The following is a 26,006-nucleotide window of genomic DNA, read 5'->3' on the forward strand; positions in this document are numbered from 1 at the left end:
GAATGCCCCCTGGCGGCACCTCGCTTTCTAACAGCCACCAAAACGGTGTATCTTTTGAATGTGTCGTTATAACATGTTGAACAATTGCATAAATCTCATTGTAATTTTTATATTAAGATTGGAATAAACAAAGCAGTCTATTGTCAGTTGTCCACTCTTAAGTTTTAACACAATATTCAAATTCTGAAAACATGAGAAGGTCCATCGGCCTGCACCTCGTCTACTAATTACCACCTGAACATTTTTTCTACGGAACGCGTAGATGTAACCTGATGAATAATTGCATATGATTAACTTTTTTCATTGTAATCATTTATTTTTAAATTTCAGTTAACAATGTAACTTTTTGATCTATTTGTAAAAGAGTTCTGAAAAGAACATTTCAACCATGGTAAAGTGGGTGGTTTTTAGACTAACAGCTAGTCTCTGAAATGAACATATTTTACTGAAAAAACGTCCATAGTGAACAAAAAATAATATAATGAAATGGAGCCCTGAGACTTTCTTCATATTCAGAAGCTATGGAAATCTAAACTTGCCACATTTTCTAAACTTGCGTGGGCTTTCTTGGATATTTATACTTCAGGGTCTGTACGACAGACTAGGTGGTTTTCTGCACCAGTGTTTACTTTAGCCAGTAATACACATCATGTGCATGGTCTGTACGACAGACTAGGTGGTTTTCTGCACCAGTGTTTACTTTAGCCAGTAATACACATCATGTGCATGGTCTGTACGACAGACTAGGTGGTTTTCTGCACCAGTGTTTACTTTAGCCAGTAATACACATCATGTGCATGGTCTGTACGACAGACTAGGTGGTTTTCTGCACCAGTGTTTACTTTAGCCAGTAATACACATCATGTGCATGGGCACAGGGACAATAACAAAGAGCAGACTTACCCGCAGATTCAATAACAATGGCTGTCGCCACCAGACCTGCTACTAAAAGCTGCAGCATTCTCCCTGTCTTGTAAACGTATGTCTTGTCACAAACTGGTTCCAGATAAGAATACTCCTTTCCAATCTTATCTGCAGAACTAACCTATGGTCATATAGACAGTGTCTAATTCTGGTACAAAATACAACACTAATACCCGTGTGAAATACATTGAAGAACTATTTCTTGTTTGTTTCCTTTCAGCCAACATCATGGGATGTATGCTCTCGTTTGCCCGACTGTCCACATGCCAAACCAAAACCATGTAATTGTCGACAAACATGTAGGCGCAAGGTTTCAGTCACGACGGACTGTGTATACCGTAACAGTCATGGAGTATACTCTCTATGTCATGATGATGGCACACAGAAAGTAGCCAGGGAAGAAGACACAGAGGGAGAACGTTCGAATACAATGACAACGCTATAAATACTGAAGTAAACGTCTACGAAATAGTAAAACTCATCCCATATGGAGCGAAAGAGATGCATGTTGGTTTGCGTTTGAGTCCCAGAATACCCATAATTACCTTTCTCATTAACTGTCCTATATGCTAAAACACATGGTCTGGCATGGCAACACAGAACAGATCCTGCCTCAAGCTAGATCATGTGTCTCATGTAGTTGCAGCTTATGACATTGAAACCGGTGCCTAGTCTAACCCGGGAACAAGGGTACACATTTTTCTGTTTATTCCGAATTCACAACGTGGAATGTGACAAAGTGAGATGACAGAGCTCGATGGTCTTTTTTACACCAGCGACGTCCTTATCCCAGAGTTCCACTCAGAAGACACTGCAACTAGAGGGAACAGGCAAACGGATGAATAAAAGTAATATCTGCCAGTGTCTGTGCGTGTTTGAGTATTGGGGTAATTTTATAATGTAATGTTGTTTAACAGTTCAACAGGACATTCATTACACACAGGGTTTGGGGGGGTTCAAAGAGTGGGTGAGTGAGTTTAGTTTTGCACTGCACTCAGCAATATTCCAGCTATTTAGCGGCGGTCTGTAAATAATCGAGTCTTGACCAGATAATCCACTGATGATCATGAGAATGGTCATCAATCTTCGCAGTTGGGAACCAATGACATGCGTCAGCCAAGTCAGGGAGCCTGACCACCTGATCCCGTCAGTCACCTCTTACGACAAGCAAGAGTTACTGAAAGCCAATATTCTAACCCAGACCTACACGAGTCTTGGAGGGTTCAGATTGTGTTGAGTACCAAATAGGAAATTGGTACTTACGGTAGTGCAAGGTTGCGCTGAAAGATAGGAAAAGTTCAATTATTTTCATACAGATTATATTCATTAAATGATTACATAATCATCTCACCTGGAAACCATGTATCGACAACCACGGGAGGAGCATCACTAACTTAGATCCTAAGAGCTGGTTTCAGTTGTAGTTTCTGTCGGCATGTGTCAAAAGTGAGACAAGCCATTTTGCAGATATAGTGAATTTGGTGTTTATCATTATTAGACTTCTATGCCGTCACCAGGAATTGATATTTGTGAGTTCGAATCTCAGATAGTCTTGGTTTGTCGGTACCACGTTCCTCCGACACGAATCACCTTCCGCTAATACCAGGTACCATGACACGCCATTACAGAGCTGAGTATGTTGTGGCGTTGAAAGACACATCATCAGTCACTCAACACATTTGTAACGTACATGTCCGGCAGGTGCATGTCTTGCAACCTCGACTGTCTGGCTGGAAGCCGTAGTTACACTTGAGTGACCCGCAGTCGATTGGATCGCAGTGGACTGGAAAGAACAAGAAAGGTTTTTTTTTTATTTTCCTTTCACAAGCCGTACGTAACACAAGCTTAATACAGGCTTCAAACTAAATTCATTCATAGAGTATTCATTTCTGTATTATTCGAACATAAACATAATCCAGAAACAACAATGATAAGCAAATGAAAAGGAAAAAAACACATGGAGGGGTTGGGGTGGGATGTGGGGTGGTTGGATAAAGAAATGAAAGGGAAATAAACATGTGGAGGGGTGCTGCCGGGTATGTAGGGGTGGTGGTGGTGGTGGTGGTGGCGGTGTGTGTGTGTGTGTGTGTGTGTGTGTGTGTGTGTGTGTGTGTGTATGTGTGTGTGTGTGTGTGTGTGTGTGTATGTATGTGTGTGTGTGTGTGTGTGTGTGAGAGAGAGAGAGAGAGAGAGAGAGAGAGAGAGAGAGAACGGGGTGGTTCCAAAAATGGATCATGACAATAAAACTGAACAAACAGGAAGTTTGTCAAAATACAAGGCACATAATTTAGAGCCTTGTTCTGCCTTAGTGGTGAGTATTCCCTCCTTGAGCATTGACACAAGCAACAATATGTCGGCGCATAGATGACATCTAGATGACGAGCGTCTAATGACGTGGCGTGGAATCTGTTGCTAAAGTCATTCAGACACCATGCCGCATGTTGACTGGGGGTACTGGTCTGTTCCTAATCTGCCTCTCGAGGTGGGCCCACAATGCTCGATAGGGTACATGTCTGGTGAACACGCTATCTATGGTAAGACATGGACGTTCGGGTAGTCTCTTGTCAGTCTGGCGGTATGAGGTCTTGCATTATCATGAATGACTGGAAGGACTCCCGGACAAAGAATGTCATTCCTGTACCTCTGTGCATTAGGGTTGCCCTTAATGAAGTGATTACAGTCGTGAACAGCTGCCTGTTATCTCTCCCCCCTAAAGATGAAAGTGCTAAAGATGAAAGTGAAACATGTTGGAGAGGATCCGTGTCGTGTGATTATTTCAGAAACGTGTTCTTATATTAGAATACATACTTCAATGAGAAAACCTACGTAACCTCAAATATAACAAAAGAACCTACCTAATAGACACATACACCACCCATCACAACTCATGAACCCACTTGCGCAAAAGGGACTAGAGTCTGAACACAAGTACCACCCTTCCCAACACATGCACCTACTGATTATCTTAACACATGTACCTACCGACAGTCACACAGTGGTCTCCGCATATGTGAGGACAACACTTCTGTCCTGCCCCGCAGGTTGCATCCCCGAAGCATTTGTTGAAATGTCCACACGCCCATGGGATGCGCGGGTCTGTTGTCGGACACACACCTGGAATGAACAGTACTGATGAAACAGACCATGATTTGTTCTGTACCATTAACACGTTGAAAAACAGTTGGACTATTAGGATCATATCTAGATAAGCAGTCACAGGCTTGTTAGGTGCTATACTATTAGTCAAGAGGACCAATTGCATACCTCAGCCATCAAAGTTACGTTGTCGTACAAGGTCCTTCTACACATCTTCCTTTCACTTACAATCTGGTGATATGGATGGCCAAGGAAGAACCGTAATTGTAAGAACAGTGTTACGAGAGTCTATTTTCTGTTATTTGCATTATTATTGATTGAGTGACGATTATTGTGGGTTCACAGCGTTTAGAGTTTTGAGCGATAGTTATTATTTGTGACGTTTCGTATAGGTAATAGTGGTTTTGCGGCACGCCTTTAAGCTAGCGCTTTAGAGTTGCCACCCTTTGGTGTGTTTTGCCTACTGGTAAACACGAGCCGGTTCCATGCTTCGCTGGAATGTTCAAGAATGAGTGAATCAATGTATATAAAGACAGGTTAGCGTGTTCACACACGCGCGCACGCACGCACGCACGCACTCACGCACGCGCGCACACACACGAACACGCACACGCACACGCACACGCACACACACACACACACGTAAACCTGAGTTGTGTAATCATTCATCTACACCCGTCTTCCTCTTCGTCAAGCCTGACCTACATTCAACACCTCTTGCTACGTAAAGATTTAGTGGAACTGTTTCTCACTGAAAACCAAGACTTTGGTGAGTTGATATTATATTTGTGACCCATTATTTTAGATTTGACTCAGTTGCATTGTACTAGAAACCACTGTTGTGAATCTTTGTATCTTGCTTTTGTTTGCTCAATACGTAATATTGAATATTTTAGACTTACAGCAATGTGTTATATTTTGTTGATTCTGAGGGGATAGGGGGTTTCTTATACCTCTTGATACGGGAAATTACCAACTGTGACAACAGGAACATTCAATCACAGCCAGGTGCTGCAGCGTTTTAAAAGGATGTGAGATTGATACATAAATCGACCAATGATTTCGTAACGGCTGTTGCCAGGGGCGTCTACAGGGGATTTTATTCAAGTGTAAGAGATGACTGCCAACACCAGTAAATCTATATGCTAAACATCCATTACGTCGCCTGAATAAGAATGCATGTTATACCAATCAATCCGTCATCCCACAACAGTCCTCCACTGATGCTGACTCCACCCATTTCTTCACGCGGTGAAGACGGGCTAGATGGAATAGTGTACAATTTAGTTTCTAAATAACATTTGTAATATATGTAACTTGAATGATTAAACTATTGAATTATTGTTTTCTTCTTAATATGTCTGTGTTCACATTCTGAATAATTTCATTAATTTTATTAAAGTTGTTGAGAAGCATAGGGGAGTATGCGTTATTTCATGTACATAAAATCCATGCTACTACTTGAATTTTGTCTGCAATACGTCACAGTTTGTTACCTGATTAATTTACACATTTTTGTAACGTTATAAGTTGTCCAGTCTTTACTTTACGAAAAATGTTTAAGTTGTGCCCTAATAATGAGACTGTGAATCATGAGTGCTGAGGAAGGCTCCACGACCTCCACGTTGCTTGGAAGTTGTCATCCAAACAGTTTTCCTTCCGAATGTGTCGATATGACATGTTGAATAATTGTATAACATTTTTGTCGTTGTAGTGTTTTAATATTTAAATTGGAATCAATGTAAGTCTACTTGTACCAGAGTTCTGAAAGACTGTTGTACTCACAGCAATAGAATACATACATTTCAGGGTTTTTTGTTGTTATTAAATAGTAGTTTGCAAGCTTTCGTTCTTCGCAACAGGGGGCTTCACGAGACTCGTGTGCATATACATGGACAAAGGCAGCCAACTCCCGTATCAATTACATACAACCTGTGGTTGTAACATGTAGCACATTGTTTCTCAAGGTGATTCATTGGCCGTGTGACAATGATGAAATACGGTAGAAGAAACTCTTTATTGAGTAATGTTGTAGAATTTGGATTTATATTTCGATATTCGAATGTTACCAATAAATCTGGTCATTACATGTAAATAGACATTCAGCGGGGCGTACCTACATTAGTGTATACACATGTTACACATAGATACACATGGCTACACGGTCAATAACAAATGACAGACTCTACAATAGACATAAAAAATTACCAGCAGACTCGACAATAACGACTGTCGCCACCAGACTTGCTACTAAAAGCTGCCACATTTTCCCTGTCTTGTAAACGTCTGTCTCGTCACAAGCTGGTTCCAGATTAGAAAACTGGTTTCCAATCTTATCTGTAGAACTAGCTATGGTCACACAGACGTTGTGAAATACTGGTCTCACACCTTCATATTAGATGGTGGGTCATATTAATGTCAAATTTATTCCAAATAATAGAATGGATCAAAAACTTAAACAAATTTCAGTTAGCTATTAATGCTAAGAATACTATATATGAAAGTAAATAATGTTTGGCTTTAAATAATCGAATGCTATGTGGAAGCCATGGTGTCAGAGTAGGTAAGATGGCTGGCTTTGTGAGCTTGCGATAAAGTGCCTTATTCTGTGAGATGGTTTGGGGATGCTAAATGGGAATAGATCCCCAAAAGGACTAGAATGTGTTACATTTGATTAAAGATTCATATTATTTGTAAATAAGGGGTATCGATCATTCATCAAAATAATGTTCGTTTCCAACATCTGTGACGTTATCTATAGGACAGAATCTGTGACTCGTTTCCAACATCTTTGACCTTATCTGTAGGACAGAATCTGTGACTCGTTTCCAACATCTGTGACCTTACCTATAGGACAGAATCTGTGACTTGGCTGACATCAAGTGCTGTCACTTCTGCTTGCCATTCCTTTTTAAGTAAATAAAAACCGTCCCATATGCTAAAAACATGGTTTGACATGGCAGGACAGAATATATCCTGCAGGGACGTGGAACTCGTGTCCCATGTAGTTGCAGTTTATGACATCCAAACCGGTGCCTATTCTAACGCAGGAACGAGACGACACATTTGTCTATTTATTCACAACATGGAATGTCACAAAGTGAGATGACAGAGAAGCTCGATGGCCGTGTTTACACCAGAGTCCTTATCCCAGAGTTCCACTCAGAAGACACTGCAACTAAAGGGAACAGACAGAAGGATGAATAAATGTAATATCTGCCTGTGACTGTGCGTGTATGTGTGGTGAGGTGTACTTTTTTTAATGTTGTTTAACATCGCAAAAAGACAGGGTGCCGCTTTAGGACAGCGACTTGTAAATAATCACATGTGAGTCATTTATTTGACCCTACCCATTCATTCGCCGCTTACGACCCCCACACTCATGTGTATCTATTGTAAGACGGAATCTACACAGGGACATATGCAATTAGTAATAGCAAATTAAGATAACTGTTTCTGCTAAAGGGGCTCTTGTGGTCTTCGTTCCACAATGCGTTGTGTCACCTGAGGCGTGGCGATCGAGGTGATCTTTGGCGTTTATCTTACACCTTTGATATATCTGACATATTGTTAAAAGAAGTGTTAAATCAACCTCCTCCTTTCATTGCACAATACTAGTGTTCAGTCCCATGTGTACTTACGGTGGTGCATGGTTTTGCTGAAAAAGAAAAGAAAACAACGAAAGTTTGATTGCCCAGTACAACTCCACACGAACATATTCATGAAATGATTATATAATCGTCTCCCATTTGGAATAACCTCATATTAGCTTCTGTGGTAGAAGGGTAGATCGTTGTTATAAACGTGAAAGAAGCCATTTTTGAGATATGGTGAAATATGGTGTTCAAAATTATTGTACATATGTAGGGTCCCCAGATCTGTCAAGGGCTGTTGGTCGTGGGTTCAGATCTCAGATACGCAGTGGTCTGTCGGCTCCAAGTTCAGTCTTTAATTCACTTCCCCTTTGTAGCATTAACCCTGATATGTAAATGCATAAATAACATGCAGTGGGATAACAATAACGTCACCAATCACTCAACACATCTGGAACGTACATGTCCGGCAGGTGCACGTCTTGCAACCTCGACTGTCTGGCTGGAAGCCGTAGTTACACGTGAGTGAACCGCAGTCGACCGGATCGCAGTGGACTGGAAAGAACAAATAAGGCGTGGTCGGTATTATCTGTTTACAGATGTACATAATACGTTTAAGACGGGATGACTTCCTGTTTCAGTACTCGTTGTACCTGTCGGGACACATGGATCTGACTACCTGAACACATGGACCTGATTACCTGAACACATGGACCTGATTACCTGAACACATGGACCTGATTGCCTGAACACATGTACCTACCGATTGTCACACAGCGGGCGCCGCACGTGTGGGGACAACACCTTTGGCCTGCTCCACAGCTCCCGTCTCCAAAACACGTGGGCTTGTAAATACACCCATACAATGTGCCTGGTGGATCAGTGGGACACACGTCTGGAAGAAGCAACCTTCAGGTAACATGCTTTTGACCCAAGAATTTGAGACCAGACACATTTGGGCTGAGCATATACAGTGGAAGCCCTCTCAACCGGCATTCGTTGGGACCATAGTCAAACAATACCGGTATAGATAGCCGGTTTAAAGAACTTTATCCTGTTTAACCGGAGAATGATCTTCGTTATCAGAATATGCGACTGAACAACGAGTTGATAGTCATTATATTCCTTATTCATTCACACGTTTTGTTTTTGAATTGATGTTTTGTTCGAATTTAGTTTCACATACCTGATACTTTTTCAAAATGTCCGAACCTGTTTGCCTGCCAGTTACTTAACTGCAAGATCATTTATGAGTAGGATGAACAATTGCATCAAAATCTTTTATCAGCTGAGTTTACTGTTCAAGAGTTAATACCAATCTAGCCCGCTTGACTTTTTTGTCCTTTTGATACGCCTAGCGACTGACACATTGTGACACGACAATGACGTTATAATATAAGTGTCACTCGCCAGTTTGTATGATCCGTATTCACACTCCTTTTTTCACACACAGCAATATCACGGAGGGCAACACCCGAAATGGGCCTCACAAATTGTACCCATGTGGTGTTTAATGTTCGTTCCATAGCAATAAATACATGGCAGTATGATAAAACCATTCCATTGTTAAAGAAAGATGGTTCCTATAATAGGAAATAATACATCTACATCGGAAGTAGTCACCCACACGTCTGTAGACAAACCCTTCGCCATGTTCACACGATGTGTGAGACAGCTCCGTTAACACACTGAGACGTCTGACAACAAGCTGGTATATCAGATGCATTATAATAGACACAGTACATAAAACAAAAGGCAACAGATTTACCCGCTGACTGGACAATAACGGCTATCGCAACCAGACTTGCTGCTAGAAGATACAACATTCTTAATGACTTTTCAGCGTATGTTCGCTTTATGTAGTTGGTACCTTAAACGTCTCCAATCTTATCTAACTAGACCATATACAAGTACGTGACCCTGACATTCCAGTAATGACTGTCACTGCCATTCAGCTTAGGATTTATCTAATAACGGTTGACTTAAATATATTTTTTTTTATATTTTCAAATTGTGTATGATATACACATGGAACAAAGTATCGCAACTCCTCATATATTTCATAGCATCAATATGTTCTAAGTAACTATAGCAAATCCAAACTCACCGCAACATAGCTGGAATATTGCTGATTGCTGGCGTTAAAAAAACCAACCAACTATCCGAACCTCAATTTGCTTACCATCTGGATAGTCTCAGTGAGTAATAAAATGAAAAATCTAATTACAAAGGAAAAAAAAAACAGCTCAGGTTTATTCGGAAAAGCAAACTTCGTAAAAAAATACTCTAATGCTGATACTAATGGTCGAATGATCGTAACATGAATTTCTTCAAGATTCTTGCATACAATCCTCAAGAAATCACACAATTCTCATAGTGTCAATATACTGTGTAACCTCCTCCAAGTATTGTAACATCTATGACCCTTCTCCTCATTGTCTGTTGTATTAGACGTTGAATTTGACGTTCAGGTATTGTGTTCAATTCTTGATGGTGGAATTGTTCAACAAAGCAAAACATGAGTCTCATTAACCTATTCCGACAATGAACTACTTTTCAGCCGATCCGAAGTTTCTCGTATGAAAGTGAAAACAGACGCCACAAACAATTCTGGTTATACTGAATTCTAATTCCTCGTGTCATAAAAACCATGTTTACAAATGAATTTTAATAATAACACTGTATTTCTATATTTTATGTCGAAGTTTACGCAGCAAACCTTAACTAAGAAATCACAGACTGCACTTGTTTAATGAGGTCGTAAAATGATTCACAATGCATCTGGCTCACTGGTTACACCTCACTTGTTATGTGTGCTTATTCTGTATAATTGTGTATGTGTGCTTATTCTGTATAATTGTGTAACGCACACTAACATTGATATGATATCGATTCCGTACCAGACCGCCAAAGTTTTCTAGCAGCAGAGCCTCGTTTTGAGATTTCCAGGTTTCCGTTTATCAGAGCTCGCTGTACGACAGAGCACGCTGCACGACAGAGCACGCTGCACGACGTGTTTGCAAGGATTAGAAGAAGCGTAGTTGCAATATACAAGTGAATAGACGTATCAAATCAGGCTGAGTAATATTTATGCATCCGGTTAAACTACTGTAAAACTTCTGGACTGGTTATTGCAACACGTTGCACAATAGGACGGAACCCAGTAAACAGGAATCGAGACTTTCTGTAATCATTGTTTTGACTGTACATCAAGGTCTTGTTCTGGTGAATTTCCAACCATGCTTTATGAGAATGAGATCTGGACTCCTTGGTGGTCCTACAGTTTGGCATGTGGACCCGTTTTTTATGTAAATAACTAAAGATCCAATCCATCTCATACTTTACAAGTGGGTGTTTTGTCAGACAACCTAATCACATTGTAAGTCACTGATTTTATGCATTTGTATGAAAGAATCTGCCTATGTAACTGTCAACCAAATAAACAACAGTCAGAAAAGTAAATGCACGTGCAGTTCATGATAGTTACCTGTTCACTGCACAGTGATGGACCGTTTGCATTTTCAATGTGAGTAGGTTGTCTGACAAAACATCCACTGCAAAGTTTGCGATCGATTGGATCATTGGATGAAGAGTTATTTACAAAAAACCTGGTTCACGTGCATTTCATGCCACACTATAGGCTGTGTTCCTACTACCGAGTTCCTGACGTAGGAAATCATTAACTGCATAGTGTGACATGGCATTGTCGCTCAGGAAGATTGACCTTGTGTTCAGAGAACTGTCATCATAATGGGTACAACAATCGGTGTGTTTTATTCGTTTTGAATAGACACACTTCAGTGGGAAAGGGTTGTTTTACTTAAGTAAAATGAAAATGTGTAGGGATTGAACTATGCCACGCTGTGACCAACCCAGAGCCATGTTTACTCTGCGATGTGTGGGTTTAGGGACTGTCGAATCTGGACAAGAGATACAAGTCGATTGACGTGGCGTCATGGTGCCAGGAGATGATGTGTCACGACTTCGACATGGCAACAACTTGCATTTCACTGAATTCACAGAAGGCCTTCATTTCAAATACCGTGTCTGCTATGCACAAGAAATCGATAAAATTCAGAATCATTAGAAGTAAGTGACTGCGAAATAGACATTTCGAGTTGCAGAGATGCATTACGTGGCTGTTCCTGTGATTACACAATGCCATTTAGAAAGTGGTCAAATGCAACATATGTCATATTTGGGATTTCACTTTCTTAGAAAAGTACAAATTCTACTACCTTTTAGGTTGAGGCCCATCCGGGATTTGAACCTGCACCCTCAGAGTCAGGCACCTAATCTCCAGCTCACAAAGTCAGCCGCCTAGCCCACTCAGCCACCGCGACTTCCAAAAGTGACCAGGAAAGTTACTAAGAAAGTGAAATCCCAAATATGATATATGTTGTGGCTGTTCCTGTTCCTGTTCCTGTTCAAACCGCTGTTGACTCTTGATTATGACCGTCAATACCATGCGTGTGGCGGAAGTGACTGACGTCAACTCACCACGAAGAAAGGTACGAGACTGTTATTGATAACATCCTCATTATTACATTTTAATGCAATCTGTTTTATTGGCATTTTAGAAGCTCGTGGATAATGAGAAAGGTGTGATGCGTGTATATAGCTATGTCACTATAACACATGCTTCATAACGTTGTAATAGCAACATTTAATTGTCTAAACCGTAACCATTTCTAAAATATTTAATAAACGATCCCGCACTCCTCAGTATCGCGGTTACATGTCACAGAAGCCTGTAATATGATCACGCTGGGGCAGATAATCAGGTGATAGAAAATTTAAGCAATGACCCACAACGTCGGGTACGATGACATGGACGTTTTCTCTGTTTGTTAATATTTCACGCGGTCTTGTCCTGTGAGCCATGTCCTTATCCCAGACTTCCACTCAACCTACACAGCAACTGAAAGGAGCAACAGAAAGACACATGAATGAATGTGATACCATAAACATAACCACAAAGTATTACATGCTCGGACGAGGTCTGATCTGATCGTGGGTTCTTACCCTACATTTGCACTGACTACGACCTCGGTTCGTGGGCACCAGAAAGTTCTTCAGTTCCACCAGTATGATGACTTCTACAACTTGTACCACTAACCTAATTTGACATTAATCTATCACCCATGATAAAACAGAGAAATTGTTCAAAGGTGTGTTCTTCCATGTCACTCTACGACATGAAAGTGATTGGACTATAGACAAGAAATATTGGGTACTTACGGTAGTGCATGGTTTTGCTGAAAGATAAAAAGACGAACATTTTACCACATAGTTCAACTCGACACGTTATGTTCCATAATATCTATGTAATTGTCTCCCCTAGAAGTGACCTTATATCGACTTCCGTGGGCAGAACATCCTTAACTTAGATTCGTATAGTCGGGGTCTGTTGTAGTTTCTGTCGCTCTGTGTTAAAAGTGAGAAAAAACCATTTTTGATGTATGGAGAAATTTGGGATTGAAGTTTATTTCACATATAAGTGGTCCTACAGCTGTCAAGATACTTTAGTCGTGGGTTCAAATCCACCGTGTTTTGTCCCGCCACTTTCCGTCTACTAATCACCTTCCCCTAATATCATGTACCCTGACGCGCATTTATAACACTGAAATGCAGGTGCTTTATGATGAACTCCATCAATCACTCATCACAACTGAAGCGTAACGTACATGTCCTGCAGGTGCACGTCTTGCAACCTCGACTGTCTGGCTGGAAGCCGTAGTTACACTTGAGTGAACCGCAGTCGATTGGATCGCAGTGGACTGAAATGGACAAAAGTGTTTTATATTCTCTAGTGCAAACGCACAAAACACACGTGTAATAATGGCCTGGGATGATTTAACACATGTCATATTTTGGGAGAAGTTGTTGTGTCAAGAGTGGGCTAGATCGCTGCCTTTTAGTGTTCGCAATTAGATTCCTGACTCTGAGAGTATGGTTTCAAATCCGACTGACGTTAGGAAGTGTACGTAACCCCAAATAGAACGTAAGAACCAAATAGAACACATACACCTCCCATAACAATACATGAACCTCCTAGAGTATACCCATCTCAAAACATGCATATACTGTCTTGATGTATCGGACTACCTGAGAACATGTACCTACCGACAGTCACACAACGGGCGCCGCATATATGAGGGCAACACCTCTGTCCTACCTCACAGGTCCCATCCCCGAAGCACTTGGGCGTGTAGGCACACCCCCATGCAATGCCCGGGGGATCAGTCGGACACACTCCTGGAATGAACATTACTGATGAAACAGGCAGCCACACCATGATTTGTGCTGCATCCCTAAGAAGTTGATAAACAGACGGACTATTATCACTTCTTTGCTTAGTGATAACTATAATCAAGTGGGCAATAACGATTCAGTGGCGAACGTCATCATTCCCAGAAATGCAAAGGTATCATATTTTCCGTGTATTGTTATTGATACACTGGCCAAGCAATTGCGGGGTAGAGTGGTGAGGGGTAGAGATCAATGGCTTGTAATGAATCCAAGCAGGACCTAGTCCGCAGGACCTAGTTCGCAGAACCTACTCCAAAAATGAAACCAGTAGCTGAATTCAACGACATTCGAGCGGCTCATTTCCGTTCCAACATGCATAAAGGTTTTCCAAATATTACTCCAATGTTGCATATGACAAACACAAGATGTGCTGACTAGCCACCCCTTCTAATCCACAAGATTCATATCAATCATACCGAGCACTTATTCCTCCAACAACTGTCCTCCACTGATGTCGACACCCGTCATGTTAATGGTGATGACAAGTCAGAGGACGGACAAGAAATGGACAGACAGTTCCAATTTTGTTGACAGTCTTTGGCGATTTGTTGCATATACATTTTACACATTTTATTATGTTAAATATCCAGCTTTTAGTTTTAACAAGATGTTCCAATTCTGAAAACGTGGTAGGCATTTGGTCGCAATAATGACACGGAGACACTGAAACAGTGAGAATGCGCACTGGCCTGTCCCTCGTCTACAATGTTTCTTCGGAATATTATGGCATGACATAATTAATGGTTTTGTAATTATTCATATTTAAATTAAAATCAATAATGTAACTTTCTGATCTGTTTGTAAAAGAGCTCTGAAAAGAACAACATTGAAAGCATGGACCTGTGCATAAGTAGTTTCCTACGTGCACAGTGTTCAGTTCACCCAATAACACTCATGATACGCGTGGACACACAGACAATAACAAAATTACAGACTCTACAACAGACACAGAAGAATTACCGGCAGACTCAACGATAACGACTGTCGCCACAAGACCTGCTACTAAAAGCTGCCACATTCTCCCTGTCTTTTTAATGTCTGTCTCGTGACAAGCTGGTAAAAGGTTTGAAAAACGTTTCTAATCTTATCTATAGAACTATCGCACCATAACTGACTACACAACACCTGTTAATACTTCACCAAAAGGACTTCCAATGGCTCTCGCTACTGTACATGCTACTGTCATCATTTTTACTAAAACTAAACGTAAAGCTAACACTGTAAACTACACTCAGGGCCATAAAAACATTGCATTAGCAGATTCAACTGTTTATGGCGGTATGCGCCTGACCTCTGATTTAATATGTATGTCTAGAATTAAAAATTGTTTCAGAAAGCAAGACAAATTGTTAATTCAATTACATGCTTGCAGCTAAAGAACACTGACCGATATCTTGCTACCAGTACTACGATATGTCAAAGAATGATTCTAAAAAATACAACTTTTATGGCTGTGAATTTTTGTATGACGTTAAAGGGCAGCACCTGTTTGCTAGAAAAAACGCGGTACTTTGCCAGCACTGTGCAGGGCCAAGATAAGATATCTCTATCTGAATCTACTATTGCAAGCTTAGGATTGTGGACCATGATTTATTCAATTGATAAACGTTCCAGTTCTTTGGCTGTTTATCCAGTTCTTTGGCTCTTTATGTCTACCAACCCATAGGCGTGAGGGTTCAAGCACAACACGCCATGTAACTGTCTAACAACATACAGGTGGGAATGTTCAACTACAATGCAGTGTGAATACTGTGTACCAACATACAGACGGAAGGCTCCATCCACGACGGACGAGGCTATGTATACTGTCTACCAACACATAGGTGCGAGGGTTCAACCACGACTGACTGCGTGTACTGTCAACCAACATACACATGCGAGGGTTCAACCACGACGGACTGTGTATACTGTCTACCAACATATAGGTGCGAGGGTTCAACCACGACGGACTGCCTATACTGTCTACCAACATACAGGTGCGAAGGGGGATAGCATAATGATCAAAGCGCCCGCCCCTCACACTGAATGCCTGGGTTCGATTCTCCACATGGGTACAATGTGTGAAGCCGATTTCTGGTGTTGCCTGCTGTGATATTGGTTTAATAATGCTACAAGTAGATAAAAACCATTCTCACTCTCAAATATTCCAGAGACACATGGTCTGATATGACAACACACATTATACCCCACTTCCGCTCCTGTTGCCACTTTGTTAAAAGTGTATGTGCATGTATGCGATACATCAGGCCTGAAGCTAGACCACGTGTCCCATGTATTTGCAGCTGATGACATTCAAACCAGTGCCTAGTCTAACCTGGGAACAAGAGGACACATTTGTCTATTTATTCACAATATGGAATGTCACAAAGTGAGATGACAGAGCAGCTCGATGGTCATGTCCACACCAGCGGCGTCCTTATCCCAGAGTTCCACTCAGAAGACACTGCAACTAAAGGGAACAGACAGACGGATGAATAAAAATAAGATCTATCTGTGAATGTGCGTGTATGAATGGTGGGTGTTTTTAATGTAATGTTGTTTAACATCGCAACAAGATATGGTGCAGCTTTTTTTCGGCCTGTAAAAAATCTTATCTGAGCCATCATTACACCCTAACCATTTATTTGCGATGACCTCGGATGCTGTTAATCTATTCTAAGTCGAAATCTCCACGGGGTAGGGCTTAATAAAAGGAGACATGCAACAAGTCAGAATAAACTGGGGCGTTTGTGGTTTTCGTTCCACAATTGAGGTATGGCGATCGTGGTGATATTTGTCGTTTATCTGACACCTCTGATATAACTGAAATATTGTTCACAGGGTGATAAATCAATTTCCTTCATTACACGGTACTTGGAAGGTTTAGAGTTTGATGAGTACCAGACATGAAATATACACTTACGGTAGTGCAAGGTTCCGCTGAAAGATAAAGGAGACCACAATCGATCACCCAGAAGAACTGTACACGTTATGTTCTTTAAATGATTATATAATCATCACACCTAGAAAAAATCAACAAACTCACATGGGTGGGATGAACATCACTATCTTAGATCCTTATAGTTGTCTGCTGTAGTTTCTCTCCGTCTGCGTTAAAACGAATGAAGCCATGGCGAACATATGATGAAATTGGTGATACTTATTATTTGCCTCCATTGCCGCCCCATACCTGCCAAGAGTTCATAGTGGTGAGTTCGAATCCCAGATAAGTCTTGGTTTGTAGGCACCACGTTCCGTCTACGCTAGACACGAATCACCTCCCCCTTATACAATGTAACATGACACCCCATTACAGAACAGGAAGGTTCTAGCTTTAAAATAAACGCCACCAATCACCCGTCACATTTGCAACGTACATGTCCTGCAGGTGCACGTCTTGCAACCTCGACTGTCTGACTGGAAGCCGTAGTTACATGTGAGTGAACCGCAGTCGATTGGATCGCAGTGGACTGGAAAGAAGAAGAAAGATTCTATTTATTCTCTTTTTACAAGCGTACATAATACACGCATAATAAAGGGTTGTGGTGATTTAATAAATTTTATATTTGTAGAATCCGTGGTGTTTCAATGGGTTAGATCGCTGCCTTTTAGTGCTGGTGATTAGCTGCCTGCCTCTGAGAGTATATATTCAATTCTTCTATGCTGAGGATAGAATTTGTACTCCAATGAGAAAGCATACGAAACCCCAAATATGGCTTAAGAACCTATCTGTCCGGACAAATACTCCACCCAATACAACACATGAACCTGCTTGAGTAAAAGGTACTAGAATCTGAGCACAATTACCACCCATCTCAAAACATGCATCTACTGTAAGGAACTATCTTAGTATTTGAACACATTTACCTACCAATTGTCACACAGCGATCGCCGCATATGTGAGGGCAACACCTCTGTCCTGCCCCACAGGACCCGTAGCACCTGGGCCTGTAGGCACACGCATATATCAAGCCCGGAGGGTCAGTCGGACACACATCTGGAATGAACAATACTGGTTACACATACAGATACGCCATGATCTGACTGTTTATTTTCAGGTTAGCAGCCACTGGTTTGCTTGGTGATGATTGTAATCAGGACAAAAACATTCAGTTACGAATACCTCCATCCACAGTAATGCAAGGGTATAATATTTTCCGTATAGAGTGATTGATACACTGGTCTTACAAGCAAATTGCGGGGCTGGGTGGGAGGGGTGTGAACGGTGCTAAGATCCTCAGTTCTCGTGGCTCCATGCACCTCTGGCAAGTTTTCAAAGGGCGTTGCCTTTAGAACACGACAGCGTGGATAGAACTTAACACCGTCACTTTTACAGGACTAGTCTCAGTTAAACTGACAGTTATACTGCACCTGAATCTTGTCAAACAACTGCACCTGAATCTTGTCAAACAACTTTTTACCCATTGCTAGCTCAAGTTATCATTTAGATAGAATATCTAATACATGATCACCATACTATCATGAAAACACAGTTTCAGTACGCGACCAGAAAGAAACCATAATAGCTGAATTCAAAGACATTCGAGCGGCTCATTTCTGTTCCAACATCTATAAACGTTTGGCAAATATTCCTCCAATGTCGCACAAGAGAAGCACGGTGGGTGGTGATTGGTCAACCCGTCTAATCAACAAGATTCCACAAAAGTGCCAAGGGATGTTTTCCACTTTTTTCAAGACCAATAAGTCCAGCAATGTCATCGTCTCGGGTTATGTTGTCGTAAAGGTTCCGTCTACACATCTTCTTTTGACTTCAAATCTAGTGATATAGATGGTCACTGAAGAACAGGAACAGCAAAAACATGAGCATGTGTCGTTCAAGTTGGGCATGGCGGTGTAGACAGTGACACATAAACAGACCAAAGATTTCGTTAAGGTAACCAGTGGCTGTTGTCGAGGGACGTTTCGAAGGTTTAAGTTCCAGTGTAAGAGGTAACTGCCATCGCCAGCTCATATCTACCAAACATCCATTACGGCTCCCGAGTAACGCTGCCTTTGTGTCATATCAAATACTGATTCCTCCCACAACAGTCCTTAACTGATGTCGACACCATCAATTTCTTCACCCCTCAACTTAACGGTGATGGCGAGTCAGAAGACGGACATGGAATGGTGTTTCCCCGCTTCCCTCAAACGATTGACGGCCATTTGGCAACTGTTGTTCCAAGTTCCAAAGCCACCATATGATGGTCAGTAAAAAATAGTCACCAACCTCCAAATGACCAAGGACGTTGTTTCGTTGAGACATGAAATTCAATCAGTCAATCAACTTTGGCCGAACTTCTACGAGGCCACATGCCTCTAGTAGGCATCAAAAACATAATTCTATCTGATATTGACACATTGGTTTCTATGCATCATTCCGGAATATTTCACCAAGAATTTGTCCTTTTTGTATTACACAGAGTGAAACTATGTTAAACAACAGTGGAACTACTGAAATATTCAAACGAGTGTTCTTTTTCTTCTAAATGTGTCAATTCTCAATAACTTCATCCATACTGTTTGCAATAGATATGTGGTTGAGAGGGCAGGCTTGACTCGCGTAGTTCCAGTTTTGTTGACAGTCATGGCGATTAACTGCATGTACATTCTACACATGTTGTTGTGTAAATTATCCAGCTTTTAGTTTTAACAAGATGTTCCAATTCTAAACTTGTGGCAGGCATTTGGTCACAATAATGAGCCAGAAACAGTGAGAATGCTCACTGGCCTGCTCCTCGTCTACAACCTGTCATCAGAACAATTTTATAATATTGGAATATGTTGGTACAACATGATGAATAATTGTACATAATTAACGTTTTCGTAATTATTCATATTTAAATCAAAACTAATAATGCAACTTTCTGCTCTATTTGGCAAAAAGTTTTGAAAAGAAAAACATTGAAAGCATGGACCTGCACATTATGCAGTTTCCTACGTACACAGTGTCTAGTTTACCCAGTAACACTCATGATACACATGGATAAACGGACAATAACAAAAAAACAGATTCTACAACAGACATAGAAGAATTACCGGCAGACTCGACAATAACGACTGTCGCCACCAGACTTGCTGCTAAAAGCTGCCACATTCTTCCTGTCTTGCAGACGTCTGTCTCGTCTGAAGCTGGTTTCAGATTAGAAAGCTCGGGTTCAGTCTTATCTGTAGAACTAGCCTATGGTCACCAAGACATACATACGTAAATAATGTGTTGCTTTAAATAATCGAATGTTGTGTGCAAGCCACGGTGTCAGAGTGGGTAAGATTGCTGACTTCGAATAGATCCTGTCTGGTGGTGGACAATGCAAATTATGACATGCAGGCCGGTGCTTATTTTATCGTGGAACAGGAGAACACATGTTCAAAGCATGGAATATCACAAAGTGAGATGACAGAAGAGTGGTCGTGTCTACACCAGAGTCCGTATCCCAAAGTTCCACTCAGAAGACACTACAACTAAAGGGAACAGACAGAAGGATGAATAAAAATATCTGCTTGCGCCTCTGTGTGTATGTATGGTGGATTTTTCAGTGTCTTAATGTTTAATACCACAACAAGGTATGGTCCAGCATTGCGACCGCGACCTGTGAATAATCGCATATGGGATACTTAATCCATTTATTCGGCTCTTACAACTCCCACATTCATGAGTAAGACGGAATATCCACTGGGTGTGGCTTAATGAAAGGAAAATGCAATAACTCATAGTCAGTTAATTGTACCTCAGAAAGAGACATTTGTCTTCGTTCCACAATTTGACTTATCACGTACTTTTGCTGAGATGAGGCGATCGTGGTGACGTTTATCCAACAAGTCTGATATGAACAAAAATATCGTTCAAAGGGATCTTAAACCAATTTCCCTCTTTTATTACACAGTACTAGAAGTGTCCAGAGCCAGGTGTGACATGAGTACTTAATGTAGCGGAAGGTTTTGTTGGAAAAACAACAAAATTTTAATTACCCAGTACAACTCAACATTGATATATTCATGAAACATATTACATAATCATCTCCCCTTGAAATAATCTTGAAGAAACTTCCGCGGGAGGAAACCCCAAGACTAGATCCTTGTAGCTGGGGTCTGTTGCAGTTTCTGTCAATCTATTTTAAAAGTGAGAGAAACCATTTAAAGATATGGTGAAATTTTGTGTTCAAAATTATTGCGTATATGTAAGGCCCCCAGAGCTATCGAGAGCTGCTCGTCATGAGCTCGCACCCCAGATTAACCGCAGTGAACTTGAAAGAACAAGAAATTGGTGTCCTGTATCATCTGTTTACAATACGATCTGTTTACAATACCGGATAAAGATGACTTCCTGTTTCACTACTAGTTCTGAAATTGATTTGTAGCAAAATACTAATCCATTCCACCAAGTAGGTAAACCCCACGTGTTTTCTGGGTCAGAACAAGTTCCACGTCTACTAAGCCAGTACGAGGCACCATGATCATGTAAAACCTGCCTGAACGCCCATCATGTCGAGATACCTGACTGTCTAAATCCATGTACCTACCGATTACCACACAGTGGGCGCAGCACGTGTGAGGACCCATCTCCAAAACGCGCGGGTCATTTGGACACATTTCTGGAAGGAGCAACGTTGATATAACATGGTATTGACCGGAGAATCAAGACACATTTACGCATCTGAGTGGAAAGTTACCAGTGTCATGCCTCTCATCAAGAAAGATGATCCAACTTTAGCTTCACTTTAGATCCAACTATAGACCAATTTCCTTTATATGTAGTGTTGGTAAAGTATTCGAACGAGTAAAGATGTGGTATATCGACATCAGTTTTCATCGAGAATAGTACATCGTTCCGTCTTTTCTGGGTTGTACTTAACTAGCTATCTCTCACCCCAAATATTTAACTTACATAGATCCATTTCAATAACCCTGTTTTCTGGTGAAGAACCCAATGATAAGTCATCAGCAAATGGACACGTTAAACAATCTAATTCATCTGTTATGTCAAACACTCACATACGAGTATCATCGCAAATGTGGATGTCAATACAGAGTTAGGAAAAAGTAAAACCTGGGAAGAGGTCTTACTTACAAACAGAAAAACCTGGGAGCAAACAAAAACCTCAAATGCAGTTATCCGGGAAAAGATGCCATGTCTAATATAGAGAGAGACGCACCCTTCAGGTTTATAGGGTGACGAAATTCATGCATACCCAGTACCTATATACCGTCTGTCACTATTTTCTACTTAATATAGATCCTCATGATCACGATCAAACTCCATCGTTATTTCCAAAATATTTAATATGGGATTCCACATTTCTCAATATCGCGGTTACATATCACAAAACACGATCCAGTGATAAACAATTTCAGTTACAACCCACAGCATCGGGTATGATGACACACACAGACATTTGTAGAAACAGACGTTCCCCGGGTTGATTTTCTGGGCCTTTTCTGTCTGACAAAAAACAAATACATGAAGTTCTCTGTTTATCAGTCTTTCACATAGTCGTGTCTTGTGAACGATGTCTTTATCCCAGACTTTCACTCAGCCTACACAGCAACTGAAGAGAGAAACAGAAAGAAAGATGCATTTGATGCCAGAAAAGTTTAACATGGTTATGGCGTGATGACAGAAATGTTTTCCGTTTGGGACATGTGTACCTTTGTGGTCTTGAAGTCACAATTTGGTTTCTTAGATCGAACAGGATCTGATCTGATCATGGGTTATGACCCAACAATCGTATTAAATATGACCTTTGTTCGTAGGCACCAGTGAGAGCTCATGAGTCCCACCAATGTAATGACTTCCATAACTTGGATCACTAACTTCTTTGGCAATACACGCTCACTCATGAGAAAACGGAGATATTTTTCAAAAATGCGTTCTTTCATTACACTGTACCACAGGAAAGTGCTTAGACTGCAGAGATATAATGGGTACTTACGGTAGTGCATGGTTTTGCTGAAAGATGAAAAAATACAACACTTTATCATCTAGTTCAGCTTCACATGTTATGTTCGTAAAACATGGAAGTGACCTTAAATCAGGTTCCGTGACAGAGCATCTCTAACTTGGATAATAGTTGGGACCTGCATAGTTTGTTGGTCTGTAAAATGTGAGAGACGTCATTTAGGAGATATGGCTGAAATATGGGATTCCTGTTTGTTTCACACTGGCCCCCACAGCTGCCAAGACCTGTCAGGCGTGGATTCGGATCCCAGGTCTGTATGTGAAACTTTCTGTCTACAAACCATCTTCTCCTTACATATATACACAGATACCCTGACCATTATAGAACTGAACTGATGCTGGATTAGTATAACGCCACCGATCACGTTTGGAACGTAACGTACATGTCCGGCAGGTGCACGACTGGCAACCTCGACTGTCTGGCTGGAAGCCATAAGCACACGTGACTGAACCGCAGTCGATAGGATCGCAGTGGACTAGAAAGGACAAGAAAAGAGTTTTTATATCATTTGTTTACAAGCATACATAATACAAGCTTGACATCGGATAGTGAGGACTTCCTGTTTCACTTCTAATTCTGAAATCATACTGCTGTTTCAGAGCAGGCTTCAATTCATATATGGCCCCGTTTGGTGTTTACGTTCAGTTACACACAGTACTCCATCCCCATATACACAATACATGTACTGATACTGGTGTATGTGGTATGCTTAGGACATACCCAGCTGAACACAGGCATCTCTGTATCTGGGCATATGCCTGAACAAACACACCTATACACCTGGACACATACACCTACATATATGGGCACATACACCTGCATATCTGGACTCACACACCTACCTGTCTGGAAACATCGGGAACCGCAGATGTGGGGACAGCACTTGTGGCCTGCCCCGCAGGACTTGTCCCCCAGACACATTGGCCTTTGGGCACACGCTTATACTAGACCCGGGGGATCAGTCGGGCACACATCTGGTAGAAGGTAGAGCATAAAACATTCATACATATTTGACCAAATATGTCTGGGTGGACGTGAAGTACTGTACGTGAACCATCCATTCATGAAACATGAAATGTATTGAGATGTAGGTCCAATGATGGGTGCGTTATTATGTACCATTATGTACAGGTATATATGTTAAGTGTTTCCTAGGAATCAGTGCGTCATCAGTCTCCTGTACACACAGTGTCCACTTTACCCAGTCGATGCCACATGATACACATGGATACACTGAAAATAACAAACAACAGACTCCACAACAGACATAAATGAATTACCGGCAGACTCGATAATAACGACTGTCGCCACCAGACTTGCTACTAAAAGCTGCAGCATTCTCCCTGTTTCGTCGACTGGTGTGACAATCTGGTTCTGATTAACTGGCTCGTTTCCAAATCTATCTTTGTAGGTCACAGTCGAGAAACATTTTCTTTCTGTAATAATGGTATCTTTCCTTTGGTTTAGAATGTTCATTATCCAATTTAAACTCTTCAAAAAAGAAACGCACGGGCCAAACATAAGGACAAGAATTAAAACGTATTTACATGTACACAAGTTGATTATGCTTAAACGCAGATGAAGAAAGATCGACTGATAAATATATGTATTGGTGTCATTATCAGCATTAATTTAATTTACTCAAAGCACATGCGTGGACACGAGGGGGCGTCAGATCAGTACCTGGTGACATCACCCCTTGCCGTCGTCGGAATTTCGCTTGGAGAATGTTTCGCCATTCCTCGTGCAAACGCGTTGGCATCTTTGATGGGCATTTTAGAAGTTGAGGTGATGAAGAATGAGGATAATTTATAGATCAACAACTTCTTTATTCTGTGAAAGGCGACGTAGATTTTAATGTTTTCAATCAGCTATATTCATCATCAACGCGATGGTAAGATCTGAGGACGATGGTGACATTCACAGACGCGTCGATCACGTTTGTCCAATAGATGCTCGATCAGGTCGAGCGTTGTCGTGTTGAAACGGGTCCCTCTAGTGGTTAAAAACGGAGAGGAATGAGGTTGCAGGATTTGATGGATGAAGTGATTTGATGTAAGATTGCCTTGAAGCACCACTAAAACATATGACCACCTGTCTGATGCAGTTCGGCGAAATGCCTTCATGTCGACGTCGATATATAGACATATTGTCTCCCATCCTGTCGTCGCTGAACCAACGTGTCGCCAATTACGCAGGTCACATGACCGTACCCTGTTGCCCATTGGATACGTGGTTGTCGGTGTAGTCGTGTCAGGACAGGTCCAACTTTTGGTCGATTCTTTGGATCTCAAGCACCTGTCCTGCAGTGTCCGCTGCTGTAGCAAATTGGTGAAACACCCGGATGAATCAGTCCGGGGCCACTTCTGGGGCGTCCCTGGAGCGAACTGAAGCGGGTACATGGATGCCATAATGGACATACGGTGTTTCATATGGTCTCTATTCATGTTTCCAACACAATGCATTACATAGAAAACGTTTTCTGCATGTGCTTTTCAGGTCTAGTTTTCAACCATGACATAACTAATGGGATTGAAACACAGTAACTGTCTTAATGGCCTTTGTTGTTAAAATGTATCGAAATGAAGTGCTGAAAATGTTAGTGTGTGAAAAGCTTAATTTATTCACTTCAGAATTTGTTTCATGCCGGTCAATAAAGGAGGAATATGGATATATGTATTGGCTGTATGCTATAACCCATTGGGATGTTGCTGGAATATTGGCTATAAGCGGCGTAAACCTCACTTACTCGGCATCGATATTGTCTTGTTGATATTCCCTAGTTTTCCTTGTAATCTGGCAGTTGATACAACTGCCACGACCGAACCTGAAATTGAATATATGTGTGATGTTCTCTATTGGAACCTTTCTTTTTAATGTTATCTCTGACGATAACCATAAAGGATTACTTTTCGTGTTTGGGTTTTTTTCTCTTGTTTTAGCGCGCGCACGTGCGTGCGTGCGTGTGTGAGTAAGAGAGAGAGAGGGGGAGAGAGAGAGAGAGGAAAATGAGTGTGGGGGTAGTGGGGGGTGGGGAGGGTTTAAGGCGTGTCACATCTTTACAAGGGCATAGGTAGTGTCCAGTCAAAATTGCGTTTATCTTATCTCAAGGCTGACAGTTTAAACAACGCTTGTCTATGCCTAT

General features: G+C 41.3%; 4 protein-coding genes and 1 long non-coding RNA gene across 5 annotated transcripts; all 5 read right to left on the reverse strand.

Moving 5' to 3' along the window:
- Positions 1-1,610: 1,610 nt before the first annotated feature.
- Positions 1,611-6,373, reverse strand: LOC137287565 (cysteine-rich motor neuron 1 protein-like). Its single transcript, XM_067819928.1, has 4 exons — positions 6,229-6,373; positions 3,907-4,038; positions 2,602-2,707; positions 1,611-1,741 (listed from the first exon to the last, which is right to left on the reverse strand). The coding sequence occupies exons 1-4, from the start codon at positions 6,284-6,286 to the stop codon at positions 1,726-1,728; spliced, it is 312 nt and encodes a 103-aa protein (XP_067676029.1). The 5' UTR covers positions 6,287-6,373; the 3' UTR covers positions 1,611-1,725.
- Positions 6,374-7,080: 707 nt separating this feature from the next.
- Positions 7,081-9,483, reverse strand: LOC137288105 (uncharacterized). The gene is made up of 5 exons (XM_067820500.1): positions 9,382-9,483; positions 8,377-8,508; positions 8,076-8,168; positions 7,662-7,678; positions 7,081-7,198 (listed from the first exon to the last, which is right to left on the reverse strand). Exons 1-5 carry the CDS (start codon positions 9,437-9,439, stop codon positions 7,166-7,168), a joined length of 333 nt encoding a protein of 110 aa, XP_067676601.1. The 5' UTR covers positions 9,440-9,483; the 3' UTR covers positions 7,081-7,165.
- Positions 9,484-12,156: 2,673 nt separating this feature from the next.
- LOC137287624 (waprin-like protein) lies at positions 12,157-14,961 on the reverse strand. Its single transcript, XM_067820002.1, has 5 exons — positions 14,886-14,961; positions 13,740-13,871; positions 13,301-13,393; positions 12,855-12,871; positions 12,157-12,534 (listed from the first exon to the last, which is right to left on the reverse strand). The coding sequence occupies exons 1-5, from the start codon at positions 14,941-14,943 to the stop codon at positions 12,502-12,504; spliced, it is 333 nt and encodes a 110-aa protein (XP_067676103.1). The 5' UTR covers positions 14,944-14,961; the 3' UTR covers positions 12,157-12,501.
- A 1,293-nt stretch (positions 14,962-16,254) lies between these two features.
- LOC137287400 (uncharacterized) lies at positions 16,255-20,068 on the reverse strand. The gene is made up of 4 exons (XR_010957029.1): positions 19,944-20,068; positions 17,776-17,901; positions 17,269-17,374; positions 16,255-16,374 (listed from the first exon to the last, which is right to left on the reverse strand). It is a non-coding gene; the product is annotated as an uncharacterized lncRNA (long non-coding RNA).
- A 2,349-nt stretch (positions 20,069-22,417) lies between these two features.
- LOC137286145 (keratin-associated protein 10-6-like) lies at positions 22,418-24,199 on the reverse strand. The gene is given in 5 exon segments (XM_067817820.1): positions 22,418-22,450; positions 22,835-22,851; positions 23,244-23,336; positions 23,704-23,835; positions 24,142-24,199. Coding segments are annotated over 5 exon segments (333 nt in total).
- Between the last annotated feature and the right edge of the window lie 1,807 nt (positions 24,200-26,006).

The sequence above is a fragment of the Haliotis asinina genome, chromosome 6, assembly GCF_037392515.1.
Source record: "Haliotis asinina isolate JCU_RB_2024 chromosome 6, JCU_Hal_asi_v2, whole genome shotgun sequence".
NCBI classification, from domain to species: Eukaryota; Metazoa; Mollusca; class Gastropoda; order Lepetellida; family Haliotidae; genus Haliotis; species Haliotis asinina.

What these genes read in the sequence shown, in the direction of transcription:
- LOC137287565 (XM_067819928.1), bottom strand. Translation starts at nt 6,286, where the DNA reads ATGTGGCAGCTTTTAGTAGCAAGTCTGGTGGCGACAGTCGTTATTGTC. An exon ending in CGTTATTGTCGAGTCTGCTG is followed by an intron (nt 4,039 to 6,228) that starts GTAATTTTTTAT and finishes TGTTCATTCCAG; the next exon opens with GTGTGTGTCCGACAACAGAC. An exon ending in AGACCACTGTGTGACTGTCG is followed by an intron (nt 2,708 to 3,906) that starts GTAGGTACATGT and finishes TGTTCTTTCCAG; the next exon opens with TCCACTGCGATCCAATCGAC.
- LOC137288105 (XM_067820500.1), bottom strand. Translation starts at nt 9,439, where the DNA reads ATGTTGTATCTTCTAGCAGCAAGTCTGGTTGCGATAGCCGTTATTGTC. An exon ending in CGTTATTGTCCAGTCAGCGG is followed by an intron (nt 8,509 to 9,381) that starts GTAAATCTGTTG and finishes TGCTTCTTCCAG; the next exon opens with ACGTGTGTCCCACTGATCCA. An exon ending in CGCCCGCTGTGTGACAATCG is followed by an intron (nt 8,169 to 8,376) that starts GTAGGTACATGT and finishes TGTTCTTTCCAG; the next exon opens with TCCACTGCGATCCGGTCGAC.
- LOC137287624 (XM_067820002.1), bottom strand. Translation starts at nt 14,943, where the DNA reads ATGTGGCAGCTTTTAGTAGCAGGTCTTGTGGCGACAGTCGTTATCGTT. An exon ending in CGTTATCGTTGAGTCTGCCG is followed by an intron (nt 13,872 to 14,885) that starts GTAATTCTTCTG and finishes TGTTCATTCCAG; the next exon opens with GAGTGTGTCCGACTGATCCC. An exon ending in CGCCCGTTGTGTGACTGTCG is followed by an intron (nt 13,394 to 13,739) that starts GTAGGTACATGT and finishes TGTCCATTTCAG; the next exon opens with TCCACTGCGATCCAATCGAC.